At 41.6% G+C, this 17,880-nt stretch overlaps 2 protein-coding genes and 1 pseudogene across 2 annotated transcripts; all 3 read right to left on the reverse strand.

Annotated features, from left to right (window-relative positions):
* Positions 1 to 378: 378 nt before the first annotated feature.
* LOC147941260 (uncharacterized) lies at positions 379 to 1,247 on the reverse strand (annotated as a pseudogene).
* A 2,139-nt stretch (positions 1,248 to 3,386) lies between these two features.
* Positions 3,387 to 5,575, reverse strand: LOC104701050 (purple acid phosphatase 6). The gene is made up of 6 exons (XM_010416679.2): positions 5,361 to 5,575; positions 4,869 to 5,087; positions 4,679 to 4,790; positions 4,351 to 4,577; positions 4,130 to 4,268; positions 3,387 to 4,049 (listed from the first exon to the last, which is right to left on the reverse strand). The coding sequence occupies exons 1-6, from the start codon at positions 5,511 to 5,513 to the stop codon at positions 3,502 to 3,504; spliced, it is 1,398 nt and encodes a 465-aa protein (XP_010414981.1). The 5' UTR covers positions 5,514 to 5,575; the 3' UTR covers positions 3,387 to 3,501.
* A 7,443-nt stretch (positions 5,576 to 13,018) lies between these two features.
* Positions 13,019 to 14,601, reverse strand: LOC147941261 (uncharacterized). The gene is made up of 4 exons (XM_087458445.1): positions 14,080 to 14,601; positions 13,674 to 13,982; positions 13,380 to 13,571; positions 13,019 to 13,264 (listed from the first exon to the last, which is right to left on the reverse strand). Exons 1-4 carry the CDS (start codon positions 14,599 to 14,601, stop codon positions 13,019 to 13,021), a joined length of 1,269 nt encoding a protein of 422 aa, XP_087314571.1.
* Positions 14,602 to 17,880: the final 3,279 nt, after the last annotated feature.

Here is a 17,880-nt window from a genome sequence, read left to right on the forward strand (position 1 = left end):
GGCAATTCAATGCCCTGACAGTTCCAGGAGAGTACTTTCATGTTTGATCTGGGGGTATCGGGCCTCCCGCGCCTCCGTCGTTGTCGTTGGTAACCGAAAATGATCCGACTGAGATAGATGGTTTGCCTTTCTTACGGAGATGGCACATGACCGCCATCTCTTCCGCTGCTTCTGCCTTCTTGAAGTCACACTCAAAACGAACTCTTTTGTGTTTCATGAGAGCCAAGTTTTGTAACGCATTAGTGTTGCACTTCACCGAAGCAAAGTCATTTCCATACTCTCGGTTGTCTTGTTAACATTCTTAGCATGCATGTAACGCATTCGCTCAGCGGTTAGTTCAGTATCCTCAAAGAAACTAGGCAAGTACGAGGATGAAGATTAAAGTGGTTCATTCAAAGACGCATGTGCAGAGTTCAAAGGTGCATGTGCAGAGACAGGTGAGGTCCTCTGTAGACCAGGAATAAGCATCACCGGATCAACAGTCATGAGTGTTGGTGTCGCAGACACATCATCTCCTCCATCCTGATTGTCTCCATCATTCTCATCACCATCTCGGTCATCAGGATCCAAGTTCTCAGGATCATCAAAAGAGAGCGGACACTCCTTAACATCATGCTTTAAGGATCCACATTTCTTACAAAAGTTCCTAAGTTTCTCAAAAAGAAACTTGACTATTGTGTTGTCACCCACAATAAATTGAATGTTCTTTTTGAAACGTAATGGGTTATCCATATTCCAATCTATCCTAACCCTCACAGCCCCGACTTGATTAACATTTTCATCATAATCTACTTCCGTTACAAAGCCCAATCTATTACCAACCCATCTAGCCATTGAATTTTTCAAGTAGAAGATAGGGATACATTGGATTTGGACCCAAAAAGGGATGATCTTCATTGTTGCTTCTGTAATGTTTGGATACCACCGATGAGTAGATAGCATCCAATCATTGAACGACCAAGGATCGCGTCGGAGTACCAAGTTCATCGATTCTTTAGTTTGGAAGTGGAATTATACTTCCCTCCATCAAGAATCCTGCCAACACATTCATCTGCGAAACCCCAGACCCGCGGCATTTGCTGAATGAGAGCACATAGATTCTGCTTCCTTGGGTTTACCGGAGTGACGACTATGGAAAATCGAATGACAGATGCAGCCCGTGAAACGAATTCTGGAGGGAGAACAGCGGGGAGGTCATCAATTCCCAAATCAAGATCTTGTACAAATTTTCGTAGGAAATCACTCATTTTCAAACAATTCGTTGGAGAAATAGGAGGAAATGTTTGAGAAAGAAAGGAAAAGAGAGGGAAGTATGCAAATATATAGGAGGGCCATGATGGTTTCGGATGACGGTTTATCCCCTCGAAAAAAGAGACAAATAACTGTCATTTGAAATTGACAGAAAATAACCGCCAGTTGGACTCCCTAAGCATTTCAAAGAGAAACAATCGGTTGGAGAAACACTCCAGATCGAAAATTTAATCGGAAAATCGAAAGGACGTAACTGGAAAAACCAGTCACCCAGAGAATCGTCTCGAGAGAGACATGACAAAAAAACCAGTCAAAAACCAGACATGACTTTTACGGTGAAAGTTCTATAACTTATATTCATATTGAAATAATGCTTCTTGAATACAATGATTCTCTTAGGACATCTAAATCACATATCTTCTTTAAAATATGTAAATAAACAATAATGAGAAATCTAATACTATCATGGACTCTTCAATAATTAAAATCAAAAAACGTTTATCATTTACCTATATATTTAAGAGACTTGGCTAGTAACCAAACCTCATAACCAACAAAGAATTTCACTTCTGAATTCGAGTAAACTACAAAAAAAAAACATCTTCGCAAAATAAAAAGAAAATTTACTCTCTCATACAGAAAAAAATAGTATAAATTTGTGAGTTAGGGAATAAGAAAACTTTTGTATATAGCAAAAATATTATGTGGAGTATTAGTGTTTTTAAAAAACTTCATATGTTACAGTAGTAATTGCTCACTTTTTAATTGCTTTATCAAAAGTTGAGTTGAGTTGTATATACAAGACGTTTCATACATAATTTTGAATTCTTAGGATTAAATGTATTCATCATGGTTATTAATTGCTTTCATACATTTAAGACTATTGTTAGTATTTCTGTATTTCTTGTTTCAATAATTAGGAATTACATGAAAATTAAGAAACATCACTATTTGCTTTTAAACGTTTTACATGAGTTTATTATTATTTTAATTTTAAAAATGAATTTCCAAATGATTGTTGATTTTTTATAACTCCAGATAAAAAAATAAGCCAATGAAAATTAAAAAGATTCAATGTATTTGTTTTAAAAGTGGAATTCCAAATGATTTATGTAATTATAACTCCAAATTAAAAAAAATAAGCCAATCAAACTTTAAAAAAAATCAAATTATTTGTTTAATATTTACCATAATATAGTTTGATTTTTGATAACTTGAAATTGAAATAATGAAAATATATATATATATAGGAAAATATGTCTCTAAGACAAATTATTATTATTTTTATATTTTTAAATTATGTTAGCGTTATATAATTTGATATTTATTATAAACTTTAAATAGTGAATAAATAACCAAAAAAATTGTATCTTAAAACTTTTTTAACTATTATGTAATTTGATATTTATTTTCTTAAGTATAATGATATAAATAATTTCAGTAAAAAAAAAGGAGATAACAATGTTTAGAACACTCCTGAAAGCAAGTTGTAGAGTGATATCTATTTTACTATATATATATATATATATATATATATATATATATATTTAGTAACACCCTATTTTGATAGTGCAAATTAGTTATTGGTTACCTTGACTATTATGCACATGTATATCTGCAATTAGTTATAAATAACTATACTACGATTGAAATAAACTTTATGAATTCTGTTAAGATCTTTCTTGTTTCATTTAAATCCTCAAACTATTTTTTTAATTTTTATATAAATAATCTAACATTTCCACATCGGATATCCTAAAAATTTACTCAAATTTTCTTTATACCTAAGAATCATCCGAAAAATTGGATATACCACCTTAAGTTTGGTTGGAGCTAATCTATGTCTTCTTAGTAGTTAGTTTCGATATTGGTTTAGCGATGTTGACATGATTGTCTCAAGAAAGTTCTTAGCTTGAACGTCGGAAATGTTAGATTAGCGGCCACTCATTCATTAATAATAAAAAAAAAAGTTCCAAAAAACCGTCCCAAACAAGAAATGTATTTATTATTTTTATTGATTCGGCAAATTTTGTGGGGGTAAACTCTATAAAACTTATGAACGATATTGTACGTAATTTCAGTTTACTCGAGATTAACTGCGACGAATTTATTCAAGAATAAATGAACAAACTCTATTAAAATCCCAACAAACTTTATTGATATCCAACTAAAGAAAACAAAAAACATCCAAAAATTCAAACAGAAAACCAAACATTCCTAAGAGCATTATCATTCTAAAGAACACTTAAATCAAACGCTAACATTGCCAGATTCGATTTCTTCCACCGGAAAGAAGTGTCTATTATGCAACATAATAGAATCTGCGGCGACAGGTTCGTTGTCTTGGTTCCTATGCCATGTGTACTGCGCATGAGTCTTGTTTTTGATCTCCAAAACAGCATGACCAAAACTTGCCTCCCTATAGGCCGAGTAACTTGGTTGTGGATCAGTGAAACTGTTTGCGATTCCTTCAATGTTTCCTCCATCTCCGATGGTGATGTAAATGGGAGCAGAGGAGTCTTTCACCGGAGAGCTCAAGCCATTGGTGATATTGTATTTGACATTAGAGATACGTTCCGATCTTTCGTAGGCGTGGACATGACCAGACAAAACCAAATCGACCTTGCTGTTAACGAGCCACGACTCAAACATTATTCTCATGCTCTCACCTTCCATGTAATGGTAGTTATTACTGTTGTACCACGGTGAGTGAACCATTACAATCAACCATGGAGTCTCTTCTCTGTTCACCTTTTTCAGCTCTTGCTCGAGCCAAATGTATTGAGGAGTATATTTGCCTGAAATGAGAAACAAATATGTTAAACAAGAAAACTCAACTATCAAAGTATATTTAGGTTTTCATGTGTGTGTTAATTACCGTAGGCAGAGTAGGAGGAGAGGACGATAATGTAAGCAGAGGCGCGTTTGACCGAGTACCAAAGAGGAGAAGTACTCTGTGAAACTTTGTAGGCATTGGGGTAACGGTGAGTGTAGGGTTTGAACGCGTGAGGCTCACCCTAATAAGATTCAAATGGTTAAAAAGAAACAGCTAAGGAATACAAAAATGACTAGATAAAAGAGAGTTGTGATTTCATTTACTATGTTCGGAACGTAATCAATCTCATGATTCCCGGCAGCAAAAATGAAAGGCTGATAAGCCGCACAGGGCTCCACGAATCTTCCCCAAGTATCCCATTTCCTCTGGTCATGGTTCGGATGGTCGTCTGCGTAAGACAAGTCTCCGACAAAGAGAACGGCTTGGCCTTTAGGGTTCGACATGTAATGATACAATGTCTCGTTAGAAGCATAAGTTTGTCCAAGATCACCTACAAACATACAAAAACAATGAATTAGATCAAATGAAAAAACTCTAATTTCAAATATAGTTTTCAAATTAGATCGATAAAAATTAAAAAAAGAAATGTACCAATGATGCCGAATGTGTATGGAACATCAGGTCCAACCTTTGGAGGAGTAGTGAAGGAGAATTGTCTAACGGATTTATCGGTACCAACCTCATAGATGTACTTGGTATCGTACTGCCAATGTAAACAAACTTTAGATAAATCTTAAAAAAAAAAAAATGATTGAGAAAGATAAGTTATTAAGGTACAAACCTCGAGTCCTTTAATGTTAGCATGATGGAGAAAACCAGAGGAATAGTCATAGAATCTGTAAGACTTCGTGGAAGCGTGAGCTCTCTTCTTTGCTGGCGTTACGTCACTACTATTACCAGCGATCCAGTAAGTAACGACGTTAGAACCAGCGAGGTTTAGCGGCGTAACCCACGAGACAATCATGGCACGTCCATCGTGATCTCCTTGTGTTAGATGAACCTACAAAAAAGCCAACGATAAAATAAGAATCAATACTAATTTATTCTTTTGGTCATGATATAAAGACTAACTATGCAACGAAAGCTTAATATTGGGCTAAAAAGAATTTTGTAGGTTTTTGAAAAGACTAATATGTTAACATCATAAGAAATATATTTGCTAAAAATGTAAAACACAACGACAAACTATATAAAAAAAAATCAAATAATGAGGTAAACATTTTTTAAAAAATCTAAGAAAAGGATATTCGAGATTAAAATGATCAAATCAAACCTGTTCAGGAGTGTTGTAACCACCAGGAGAAGGGAAAGTTTCAAGAGACATCTCAATGGACGGTAAAGCTTGACGAACGAATTTACTCGTGATTCCACCATTGATGATTGTGCTCATGCTTAAAAACAAAAAGGCTAAAATAACCATTTTCATCTTTGATGATTTTTTTTCTTGCTTCACGCAATACTAAGTTGGCTTTGTTTGTGTTTGTGTTTATTGGAGACGTGATGGTTACATATTTATATAGGGTGATTAAGTGTTATTTTTTTCTAGTGGCAAAAGAGATAATATCGTGAACTCTAAGGAATATGCTAGTACAAAAAGATTTTGTTCCTTAGTAGTTAGTAACTCTACGGTAAAATATATTGCCAAACAAATTCCTAATGCGTTTTTTTTGGTAATATACTTGATAAATTAAATCCAGTATACAACTCCAATTGACGGGTTCTATGACTCTTGTATTTGCACAGTTTTTATACAGTTTTAAATTAGTAATACACAGTTTTTACAATAATACCGAAAAAACCGAAATTGGAGGCAAGAGAGATATAAAACAACATTTTTTTCTTTCAAAACCCTTATTATTTCGTAAAACAATTTTTTTTTTTGGCAGCTTGTACTATACAACAAATCATATATAAATAAATTTAAAATACAAAAGTAATATATTAGAAAATTAAATTATATTCTTATCAAATATCTATTTTATCGACACACAAACATTCTTATACTAAATTACAATATCTAAATGTTATCTTAACAAAAAGATTTTGTTCCATGTACCTTTTCAAATATTTTACGATTTTTTAAATTACTAAATTTGTTGTAAATTTTTAATCATCCTTTTTCTTTTGACAAAAAAACGATTAAATTCCACTGATTTGTTACAAAATAGCCAACATATGAAATATTTAATAGTTACACTTTAATATAGTTTCACCACTTGTTACTATTGTTGCTTTTGTATATATTTTTTCTCATGTTTGGCCAACTAATCATGAAGTTTTATTTGAAGTAATGTTGATAAATAAATATATATATATATATATATATATAGTCAATGAGATATGTTATTAAGTTTTAACTTATATACTTACGTATTCGTATGCAATCAAATATTTTATAACTATGAATTAATATTATATTATATACGATATATTTTATCTTTGGCATATCACATAGCACATGACATCATTTACTAAAATAATATTGAGAAAACTTGATACAAAATCATCCAACTATATAATGGTTTGTATTAAAATGACAAATATTCTATATATTATTCGAACATAAATGTTGAAAAATATTCTAAATTCAATGTTATAAATTTTAGTAGTTAAAAAATACATTCAAATCTACTGTTATTAGAAACAATTTAAAAGTGGACAATTCTTTTTGTAAAAAAAATATAGTGGATTATTAGTGGATTTATTACTTAAAAATAAAAGAATCAAATCTCATAATTTTATGTGAGATTGCAGATATAATTTGTTAAAGAAACATAACAGCTTTCCTAATTCACCAAAGTTCATTAATAACATTGAAATACACTCATGAACTCAAATCTTTTCAATTATTAAAGAATTTGAGTAGATTTGTGTAGTGACAACAAGATTTTTTTATTTTAATATATACTTCTCAGTTCTCATATAAGAAAACTGAAGATATTTTCAATCAAACAAATTTATCCTACTCTAGTTATTAGAGAATAACGTATGATTTGTTTATCTTAAGTCAGAGATATAGCAATTTTTAATATTAATAACATTCCAATTCGAGTTTAAAAAAATAATATAACCTTTGATAAATCTATAAATAAGGTACTCATGACGCACTAGATACATCGGTCAAGCAAACAGATCTTGTATTATAATCTCTCTCAAAATTGTGTTGGATCAAAAAGTTCACAAAAGGCCTTAAATATTAAAGAGAAATGGTGAGTCTCATGAAAATAATGATGGTTATGGTTCTGTTAGTGATTGGCGTGAGTGCAGAGACGGTGTTGGAACTATGTAAACCAACAACGTGCAAGACTCAATGTCAAGGCAACAAATTCCAAAGTTCTGGATGTTGTGATTGTCTCTTTGGATGTCGATTTATGAAATCGACAATGTAAATAATACGAATATTCTTAGAGATAAATCGGAATTGGTCCTTTATTAACGTAGAATTCAAGAGATGTGTTTACAGAAAATGCAATCAAAGCTCTAAGTGTAATTAATACGAATGAAAATGCACTTTTCTCTCTGATTACCAAGATTTTTGATCCAGAGCTCTGACAACGACATCTGGTATTTATAGTGGGCCAATGACCTAGGGCTTCTTCAGTCTCTCTGTAAAATGACGATTTTGCCCCTGCAGCCAGATGGGCCAGATCCATGACTTCAGGCCCTAAATCTCTTATAATCTTCTGCTTGGGCTCCAGAAATGTTGGGGGCAAAAGCCCATATCCAACAATGGTCCCCCCTTAGTCCGATGTGCGATGGCTTGCTTGAGTCTGTCGGGTACAATTATGCGTCTCTAGGTCCATCTTGCGGAAGGAACAGAAGATTTTAAGAGTTTGAAGACCTTCCGGAAGGTTCCTCGATAAATAGTGCGTTGCGCACGTTATTCGAGGCATCCGGGAGATTCTAGGATGAATAGTGCACTGCGCACGTTTTTTGAGGCATCCAGGAGATTCCGGGATGAATAGTGCATTGTGCACGTTTTTCGAGGCATTCGTGAAGTTCCGAGATGAATAGTGCATTGTGCACGTTTTTTGAGGCGTCCAGGAGATTCTGGGATGAATAGTGCGTTGTGCACGTTTTTCTAGGTCCCTCGGGTTTTAAACGAGAGTTTTGCGCGTTATGCATGTTTCCCGAGGCGCGGGAAGTAGAGACAACTTCAAAATTAGGGTTTTCCTTTTTACCTCGGTCAACGTGCTGGTCCCCTCCATATAAATATGTTTCCTTGATCTAATTTAACTTCTAACTTTTGCTTCCTCCCACAAGGTAATTTCTTTCTCTCTTTCCCTTATCCTCTTCTTTTACTTTTTCGATTTTTTGTGGTTGTGTAAGAGCTATAGTTCCGCCGAGCACGCCCGCCGCCGAGCTGCCGAGCTTGCCACCGTCTCCTCGTCTCGCCGCCGGACAGATCACGCCCTGCCGCTGTCTCCTCGTCTTGCCGTCGGAGAGGTCACGCCCTGCCGCGGTCTCCTCAACGAGACACCAGACATGCCACGCCTTGCCACCGCCGCACCGTGCTTTGCCATCCATAGATCAGGACCGTGAGGCGTCCTGATCTCGTGCCGCCATGCCTCGTCGTGCCTCGCCGTCCACAGATCGGGACCGTGAGTTGTCCTGATCTTGTGCCGCCACACCTCGCCGTGCTTCGCTGTCCATGGATCGGGACCGTGAGGCATCATGGTCTCGTGCCTTGCCATGCCTCACCGTGCTTCGCCGAAGTCGTGCTGGTTTAGCGTCGGAACGATGGTGACGTGCTCGTTGTAAGGGGACCATACGCTTAGCAAAAGGGATTGCGAGATGGGATGGCGAGCTCGCACATGTGTTTCGATGGGCGAGATGGGATGGCGAGCTCGTACATGTGTCCGTCGGGCGTGTTCACGTAGATGGGATGGCCCCACGGTCATGTGCCGAGTTTGTTGTTTGTCTGACTGGTGAGATTGAGGTTCTAGTGGCGAAGCAGCAAAATCGAGATCTTTGGTGGCGAGGTGGCTGTGCTGGATTGAGCGGGTTGCTGTGTTGTGCGTATGCGAGTAAGATACTTGGCGAGCTGGAGATTTTGACGGCGAATTGGCAAGCTGGAGATTTTGTATGTGTTCGTGCCACTGCGAGTGAATGTTGGCGAGATGGGCTCCGTACGGGAGCGAGATGGGAAGTACGGAGATGAGATCGGTGAGCTCGCGAGTTGCTGAGCTAGAGAATGGCGAGATGGTGAAGTATCGTGGCGTGATGTCGTAAGGTGTTCCACTTTATTCTTGGCGATGTTGAGATAGTTGCGAGGTCGTGACCGAAGCGAGGTCGAGGATTGGCGAAGTCGTGTTTGTAACGGGACACATTGGCAAGATCAAAATCGAGGTTTGGCGAGGTCATGCTCATCTCGTGCAGGCGGTGAGCTCGTATCGTATTGGAGTGGTTCATATTCTAAATTAACCATGCTTGAGACTTTCGTATTTGCGACGACGAGATGGTGTACCATCCGTGAGATCAGATGGGATGCAGTACGCAAGACGCAGTACGCAGGACGCAGTACGCAGTACGCAGGACACAGCACGCAGTACGCAGGACGGTACCCAGGATGCAGTACGCAGTATGCAGTGCACCGTACATGGTATGCAGGATGCAGTACGCAGTGCGTAGTGTGCGGTACGCAGGACGCGGGAAGCGGTGCACGGTGTGCAGTATGCAGTACACGGGACGCAGTGCGCGGTACGCAGTACACAGTACGTGAGACGCAGTACGCAGGACACAGTGCGCGGTACATGGTACGCAGTACGCAGTACGCGGTACACGGTTCATTTGGGTGTGTTTGTTCTATCCGGAATCTGTTGCGCTTTCGGTACGTCTTTGACCCCATACTGATTGGTTGCTTGGTTGGTTTTGCAAGGTCTTGCGCTATGGTTTTTGGAGACGACGTCTTTGGTGAGATTTCAGAGGAGTTTGGAGATGATCTTTTTCGTGTGCTAGAGAGAGGCTTTGATGAAACTGGAACGAGTTATCCTTCGTGGTGGGACCCGTCAGAAGAAGGAGGTGTTGTGACAGATCTGGCGGATTTGATGGAAGAAGATGTTCGTGAGCTCGAAGTATTGTTCCCCACGGATAACCAAGCCCTCAGCCTGATCCCCCTTCATCCAGGTCAGCACCGCGGGAAGGTTCTCCCGTACGAGGAGCGCACTAACTCGGAGCGTGCCCCTAAGTCTCTGGTCGCTGGCCTAACTGTTGGTAATGGAGTCCCGAGACGTCGCAGAGATCGTAAGGGAAATAACGAACGCATTCCCCGCGACCCAGGAAGTTCCTTATGCGATGAGAGTTCCATAGCCCGCGTTCTTGATCTCTTTAGAATGCCGAACAACCTGCAGTTTGCGTTACCGAGTGTAGACGCGTGCCCGTGGGACTGCCCAGCAGGTCACCTCTGCGTTTACGCAGATTTTTTTACCGACTGCGGTCTGTGGTTTCCCATCCTAGAATTTTGGACGAGTTACTGTGCGCAACGGAAGATTGCATTTTCGCAGCTGTCGATCTCCACTATCCATAACGCGGTTGGGCTTACGATTATTGGTAAGTATATGGATATTAAGATGAGTGCCGACCTTTTCGAGCTGGTCACTAGATTTACGCATGAAAGTTCGGGGCTATGCTGTGCTTGCTGTATGCCATTCCTCACGATCCTGCGTGGCCAAAAAAGCAATCTTCCCGATTGGCGGAGGAGATTTCTCTTCATAGAAATAAATGACACTTCTGTCAAAGATCCCCACACGATCTGCCCTCCTGCTTGGAACTTCACTCCCGGTAGCCATTGCTGGGTTGGGTTCGTCTCCTTTTGATCTTCCTAACTCTGTTTTCTGATGCATTTGTTTTATTTTCGCAGGCGATCCTCTCCCTTCTGCTGTGTGCGATTCTGAAACTGTTGAACAAGCTTTTGCTTTTCTTTTTAGTGGGACTTTGCGGTGGCAGACGTTCTTTCACACTTCAAGACTTGTAAGTTTTTTTTTGTTAGCTCACCTTCATCTTTATTACTGCGTGCTTTTGTGTCTAAGGCTCCTATTTATTCCGCAGGTTCACGGACCGAATTGCAAATAGGGGACTGCCTGATGCCGTGCTACGCTGACTTGTTCGATAGCGAGGATGCGCCTGTTGTCGCAACCGAGACCGTTTCACCAAATGCCGAGGTCGGCGTGGAGGTCGTTGTTTTGGAGCACGAGGATGGCAAGGTGCCCACTCCCGAGGGTGAGCCTGGTCGTAGGATTCGTTCTGCCGAGGTTGATGCAGCTCGTGATGCGAACAAGCCTTCTTCTATGTCCCGTGGGAGTGCTCCAGCAGCTGGTGGCGGTGATCGTTCTCGAAAGAGGTCGTCACGCTCGAGTCCTCGGAGTGATGCTTGAGGAAGTTCTAGGCATCTTCATCATGCAGAGGATGGCCGCGTGAGAGTCGATCACTCGTTTTCCTTTTGCTATGACGTGAAAGACTAAGCGTTCTCTGGTGATTCTCGAGCTTGCGCAGACCTTGCCAGCAAGATTCACGGTGACTTCGTTCCGCTTCCTACTCCTGGTGACTTGGCTTGTCCGACTACGTACGAGCAAGCCGTTCGTCGGCAGTTTCAGGTTAGAATCTGATCCATCAGTTCGCTTTAATGTGCATTTTACTTAGCCGTAATCCAACTATTTTTCTTGATCTCCTAGGCGATGAGCTGGAAAAACCGCCTTGCTGGCGACTACGAGGACAAGGTGGGCGCTTCTAAGAGAGAGACCGTGCTCGTTTAGGATGCGCTTGTTGAGGCTGAGCGATCGAGTAAGGAGAATGCGGCGATTGTGAAGGAGCTGACGGCTTCGCTCAAGCAATCAAAACGGAAGCTCACTTCCGAGTCAGAGCGACTTAGGAAAGCGAGAGATTAGCATGGGGAGGAAGAGCGTGCGAAGGCTGATGTTGTGATCGGGACGCATTGCGAGCGTATTGACCGCCTGAGGCGGCATGTGATTGCGACACGCGAGAGACAGCCCGACTTGCTCACTCTTAGCCAGGTGACCGGGTCTAGACAGTGTCTACAGACGATGATCAATAGGGGTGTTGCTATTCCCGAGGATAGGATGGTGCGACTTGCTACTAGTGAGGAGGAGTTCCAGGATAAAGTGAACCAAGTTGTAGTGCCTCCGCTTCTTGACGATGATCTCGAGCCATTCTCGGAGGCTACTGAAGGAGGTGGTGATGATGCTGCTAACGAGTGATTTGTCCTCGTGTTTTTGCTTTTTGATTTTCTTTTTGTCATTGCAAACTCGATTGCTGATTGCTTTGGTACTTTTCCTTTGGATAATTGCAACCTTGGTTTCTTTTGATTTATGAACTTGATTATTGCCGATTTTTGTTTCCTTTATTATGATGAAGCTGCTTTTGGATTTCATGCTTTTTGTCGCGCAAAGATTGATTATTGCGTAGAATAGAGATGCGACGTTTCCGTTGTTTACATGGCATATTTTGCAGTGCAGGACGTCTCCTGGCTTACCCTTGATATGTTGTTCCCCTAAGCGTCTCGAGTAGACAAGACGGACTTGTCGTACTATTTTAGGTGTGGTACGCGTGACCGGCTTACCCTGTGGGTGCTGCAGGAATTGCGGGTGTGCGAGTCGGGGTCTCGCCTTACTCACTCCGGCTCCTGCTAGCATTTGCGTGTCTGGGCTCGGCTTAAAATGTCCTACCGAAGTAAGGACGTCGATTATTTCACCATTGCACCCATGCGGAGCACGATTTAGAGCTGTGCGCCTGGCCAGGACGTCAGAATAAGAGTCGATTGATTGCTCGAAGATGTTTCGTTGCGAAACATTTTTTTTAAAGTTATAGTTGCACCTCGTGAAAGGCTGCCTACATACCCTCGAAAGGGATCAAACCATTCGTAGTTCAAATTACAAGTAAATGCGCGATGATAAGATTTTTTTTGCGGTAGATGGACTAATGATAGTAGCGCTTGAGATTGGCGGAGTTCCAAGATCGCTGGACTGGCATGCCGTTCATCTCGAGTAGCTGGTCGACGCCGGGTTTGACGATCTTGGAGACTAAGTATGGACCTTCCCAATGCGCGCCGAGTTTTACAGCGTTCTTCTCCCTTGTATTCTCGAAGACTTTGCAGAGGACGAGATCACCCTCGGCGAAGTAGCGAGGTTCGACTTTTTTGTTGTAGCATTTTGCGGCAGCTTGCTAGTAGTTTTGGATAGCGCTCTTTTTCGATGAACAGGAGTCTGTCGCACAACATTTTGTTGTTCAAATCAGGATTATTAACAGGCAAGGAGCGTCAGAGCGTGGGGATTCCTACTTCAGCCGGTGCGAGTGCTTCCATGCCGTTGGCGAGAGAGAATGGTGTTCGACCGGTAGACGTGCGTGGAGAGGTTCGGTGCGACCATAAGACACCGTCGATTTCGTCAGCCCATAGACCTTTCTTTGCGTCGAGACATTTCTTGATTCCGGCGAGTATAGTCTTGTTAGTTGCCTCTGCTTGTCCCTTGCCCTGCTACGGGTATCTTGGAGTCGATTTACTTAGGCAAATCCGCCAGCCAGCACAGAATCCTTCGAACTGTAGGGAAATGAATCGAGGGCCGTTGTCAAATACGATCTTGTACGGAAGTCCATGCCAGCACTTAGTGCGCAACAGTCGAGTTTCCCACTTATCTTTTGGACTTATCCCGTCGGCGATGTAAGCGATAATTTCGGTTTGCCAGTCGTCATCTGCGGAAGTATCAGGAACTTGAGCTGGGGCTGGTGGAGCCGGGTTTGGAATGGGCGTGGCGGAGGTGGTTGTGATTGCTAATACATTGCTCAAGCTTGTTGGGTTGAGGGAAGTCAGCTTCGAGCTTGGGAGAGAGTTCAACGAGAAAATCTGCAAGAACCTGTGATTTGGCGCACGTGCGGTTCTTGTATTCTATATCGTATTCACTCAGCTCGACTTCCCATTTCGCAAGGCGTCCTGACTGGCTTGGGCTATGGAGAATTTTCCGTAGAGGCTAATTTGTCAAGACTTCGACGGTGTGAGATTGGAAGTAGGGGCGGAGTTTTTGAGCAGAAATTATGACTACGTATGCGAGCTTCTCGAGAGTCGGATATCGGAGTTCGGCACCATCAAGGGTCTTGCTCACATAAAAGATAGGATGCTGCTCACCGCGATCTTCTCTGACAAGCATGCCACTTACAGCCGAACAAGAGATGGCGATGTAGAGATACAGAGTTTCTCCTTGTTCTGGTTTAGCGAGTACTGGTGGAGATGAGAGATAGTCTTTTAATTCCTTGAATGCTGATTCGCATTTTTCGTCCCATTCAAAACGTTTGTTTCCGTGAAGGAGCTGGTAAAACGGAAAGCACTTGTCCGTTGAGCGAGAGATGAATCGATTCAGTGCGGCAATACGCCCAGTTAGGCGTTGTACCTCGCGGGTGTTCTTTGGAGATGGAAGGTTGATGATTGCTGAAATCTGCTTCGGATTTGCTTCTATACCGTGCTTCGTAACGAGGTATCCCAGGAATTCACCGTAAGTGACGCCAAACATGCATTACTTGTTCAGAATATCAAAAGATTGTTTCAGGTGTGAAATGCGGTCTGCAGCTTGAGCCGACTTGACTTGCAAACATCCGGTTTACCAAGCGCTGATACGTTGCTCCCGCGTTCTTCAGCCCAAAAGTCATGACTCTGTAACAGAAAGGGCCTTGTTCGGTGATGAACGTTGTCTTTTTGCGGTCGTCCTTGTCCATCATTATTTGGTTGTAACCTGAGAACGCATCCATGAAAGATAACAATTCATTTCCAGCTGTGGTTTGGACGAGCTGATCAATGCGCGGAAGGGGAAACTGTCTTTCGGACAAGCTTTGTTGAGGTCTGTGAAGTCGACGCACACTCTCCACTTACCATTCTTTTTCTTAACCACGACCGGGTTACTCAGCCAACCTGGATAGCGAACTTCAGTGATTGATCCTGCGTCAAGTAGCTTCCATACCTAGTCATTGACCGCAGTTGTGCGTTCCGCACCGAGCTTGCGACGCTTTTGCTTAACGGGTTTGTAAGTTGGATCGACGTTGAACTCGTGGCTTGTAATGCTGGGATCTATTCCGGTCATATGATCTATCGACCAGGCGAACGTGGTTGCGTTTGTACGCAAAAACTGAATGAGTTTGTCCCGCAGAGCTACTGGTAGCTTAGCGCCTATGCCGACACATCGTTTAGGATTAGACAAATTGACGTTGACCTGGATCACGGATTCTTTTGGTGGCGGTGTATGTGGATCTCGCAAAGGTTCGGATTCGGCAATCACGAATGCTCTTGCATTGCGCATCTTTTTCTTGATGATGAAGCAAGTTCGAGCCATCAGAGGATCTTCACGCAGCATATAGATACTGTAAGCGTTCGGAAAATTGACGCATTGGTGGTAACTTGAAGCAACGGCGCGCATCTTTTGAAGCCAGGGTGTCCCCAAAATGACATTGTAGACAATGGGTTTGTCCACAATTGCAAAGTTAAAGCACTGCATCGTACCGTCAACGTAGATCGGAAGCATGATGGTTCCAACAGTCATTATGGTGTCTCCGTTGAATCCTGTTAGAGGCTGTCTGTCATGTGTCGTGTTTCGTAGATCGATCTCCATTTTGATCAGTACATCCTTGAATATCACGTTGACCGAGCTCCCGGTGTCAATAAGGATTCTAGTTACTGAGCTTTCTCCAATCACCATTTTTACGACTAGCGGATCGTTGTTTGGACTTGCATTGCATGCATACTCGTCTGTAAAAATAATTGGATCGGAAGGCTTTTTGAACATGATGCTATGAAATGGAGAGCTACGTTTTGTTTCTGCTTCGTGGCAATAAGCTTGGATCGATCGAACAGAGTCGCGGCATGTTGACAAGCCGCCCATGATCATGTTGATTCGTCGGCGAGGAGCTGGTGCTTCCTCGAGCTCTTGTCTGTTATATCTCCGTTTTGGGGGAGGGGGTAGAGCAAGTTGATCGTGAGGAGGTAAACGCGCGATTTCCTGAGCTTGATCATTTTGCGCTATTTCTTCTATGCGCTGCCTACCATGTTGCTGCTTGTCCGCCAAGCAATACGGGTTGTTCACATGCGTGTTAACCCTTCGTCGTTCCTGATCGACGTTAATATCTCCTCTTTTGTATTTGTGGAGTAGTAACAATTGTAGCGTTTTGAATTCTTCGGTGGAATGACCACCGAATTTGTGGAGTTTGCAATATCCACGCTTGCCCTTGTAACTGGGGCCTTCAGGTTCACGATGGTACTTATTCCAACGCTTGCTATGTGGCTGCTCCTTTCCTTCGATGGCTAACATCGTTGACTTCCTCCCTTTTTCGCCCTTGGCGTAGTCTCTGTTGTAATGCTGGCGTGGCTCGTAGTATTCTTCCACGGTCTTGTTTTTCGAACTTGGAACTTTTTCGGGAACTTTTGGTTGGTCGGGGTTCCTTTAATCCTCCTCAACTTGGATGTACTGATTAGCACGTGCAAGTACTTCGCCTAAGCTTGTGACGTGGAGGATTGTTAGGTCATCCTTGAATCTGGTGCCACGAGCGAGCGCGTTTTTCAACGCACCGATGGCGGACTCGTTAGGCTTTTGATACATTCTCCACAAGTCAGCATTCGACTCGGGCACACGCATGAAGCATTGGTGATGCTGAAGGAAGGCGGTTGTCAGTGCTTCATAGCCATCGATCGAATTAGCCTTCAGTCTTGAAAACCAGTTCAATGCTTCACCAGTTAGGCTCTCGACGAATAGCTGACATCTTCCCGCGTCTTCCTCCTCTGGTGATAAGTATGAACTTCCGATGTGGATGGACATTGACTTCAAGAAGACAGTGGGGTCCCCCTTTCCGTCGTATGGTATTGGCTTATTCTTGTTGGTTTTGGGGTTGCGTCTCACTCTGACACCTGAGAATCTCGTGGTGAAAGGTGCACGTCGCGCCTCTGCCAGCACGGTTTCCAGCTCTGGTACTGCACTTGTCACATGATGCATTTGGGACGTAACCTTCTTCAGCTGAGCTTGCATCTGCTGAAGTTCTTGTTGTAGGGCGCGATTTTCAGCGTTTCCGGATTGATTCGGCCCAGCACGTCGATCCATGAGCATCGGGTTAGTTTGGAAATGCACTCTCGGCTGCTCACCATTTCGTCTAACGATGATTGACGAGAATCGGGGCCTTCCATTAGCGTGGTGCTCAGCGTGCTGTGAAGAACTCTTAGTGCGCATCAAATTATTTCCTCGTTATAACTGTCGGTAATCTGCGTCCAAACAACAATTCTTGTCGTCGCTACTTCATCGTAATGTTGCCAGGCCTGAATGTTCTTGTGTCGTAGCGAGTTTGCAATAAAATTACAGTGATTTTTAAATACAACGTAAATATGGAGTTTGCGGCATTTATTTTTTCCACACGTGTCTGTCTCTAATCCGATTTTTTGTTGGTAGTATAATTATAGGGTTATGAGGTTTGAGTTTACTCAAAAAATGGTTAAAGATGGGTTCGTCTCCACCTAAGAACAATCTGCACCCACTAATATTTTTTACTAGGTGCCAGGGGTTATATTCGTAATATTATCAATATCGTGTGATTAGCTTGTAGTGTTTAAAGCTGCAGAGTAAAGTTCTAAAAAATGGCGATACAAAGGTTATTTTTCTGGGCATTTTTGAAAATGTCTTTTTTTTTTTAATATTTTTTTTTCAAAATACTTTTCTATGTTGATCATTTTCAAAACTAATTCTTTTTATATATAAAATAATTTTTGAATGACAGCAATAATTTACAGTTATCAAAATCGAAAAATGTCCTGTTAAATT

This window comes from Camelina sativa, chromosome 7, assembly GCF_030686135.1.
Source record: "Camelina sativa cultivar CO46 ecotype springtype chromosome 7, ASM3068613v1".
Lineage (NCBI taxonomy): Eukaryota > Viridiplantae > Streptophyta > Magnoliopsida > Brassicales > Brassicaceae > Camelina > Camelina sativa.

Coding starts and splice junctions, on each gene's coding strand:
- LOC104701050 (XM_010416679.2), bottom strand. CDS start 5,513: ATGAAAATGGTTATTTTAGCCTTTTTGTTTTTAAGCATGAGCACAATC. Junction 5,088..5,360: donor GTTACAACACTCCTGAACAG/GTTTGATTTGAT, acceptor GCTTTTTTGTAG/GTTCATCTAACACAAGGAGA. Junction 4,578..4,678: donor ATACACATTCGGCATCATTG/GTACATTTCTTT, acceptor GTATGTTTGTAG/GTGATCTTGGACAAACTTAT.
- LOC147941261 (XM_087458445.1), bottom strand. CDS start 14,601: ATGTTTGGCGTCACTTACGGTGAATTCCTGGGATACCTCGTTACGAAG. Junction 13,983..14,079: donor TCCAATCTCACACCGTCGAA/GTCTTGACAAAT, acceptor AATACGATATAG/AATACAAGAACCGCACGTGC. Junction 13,265..13,379: donor AAGCACTCGCACCGGCTGAA/GTAGGAATCCCC, acceptor CAAAACTACTAG/CAAGCTGCCGCAAAATGCTA.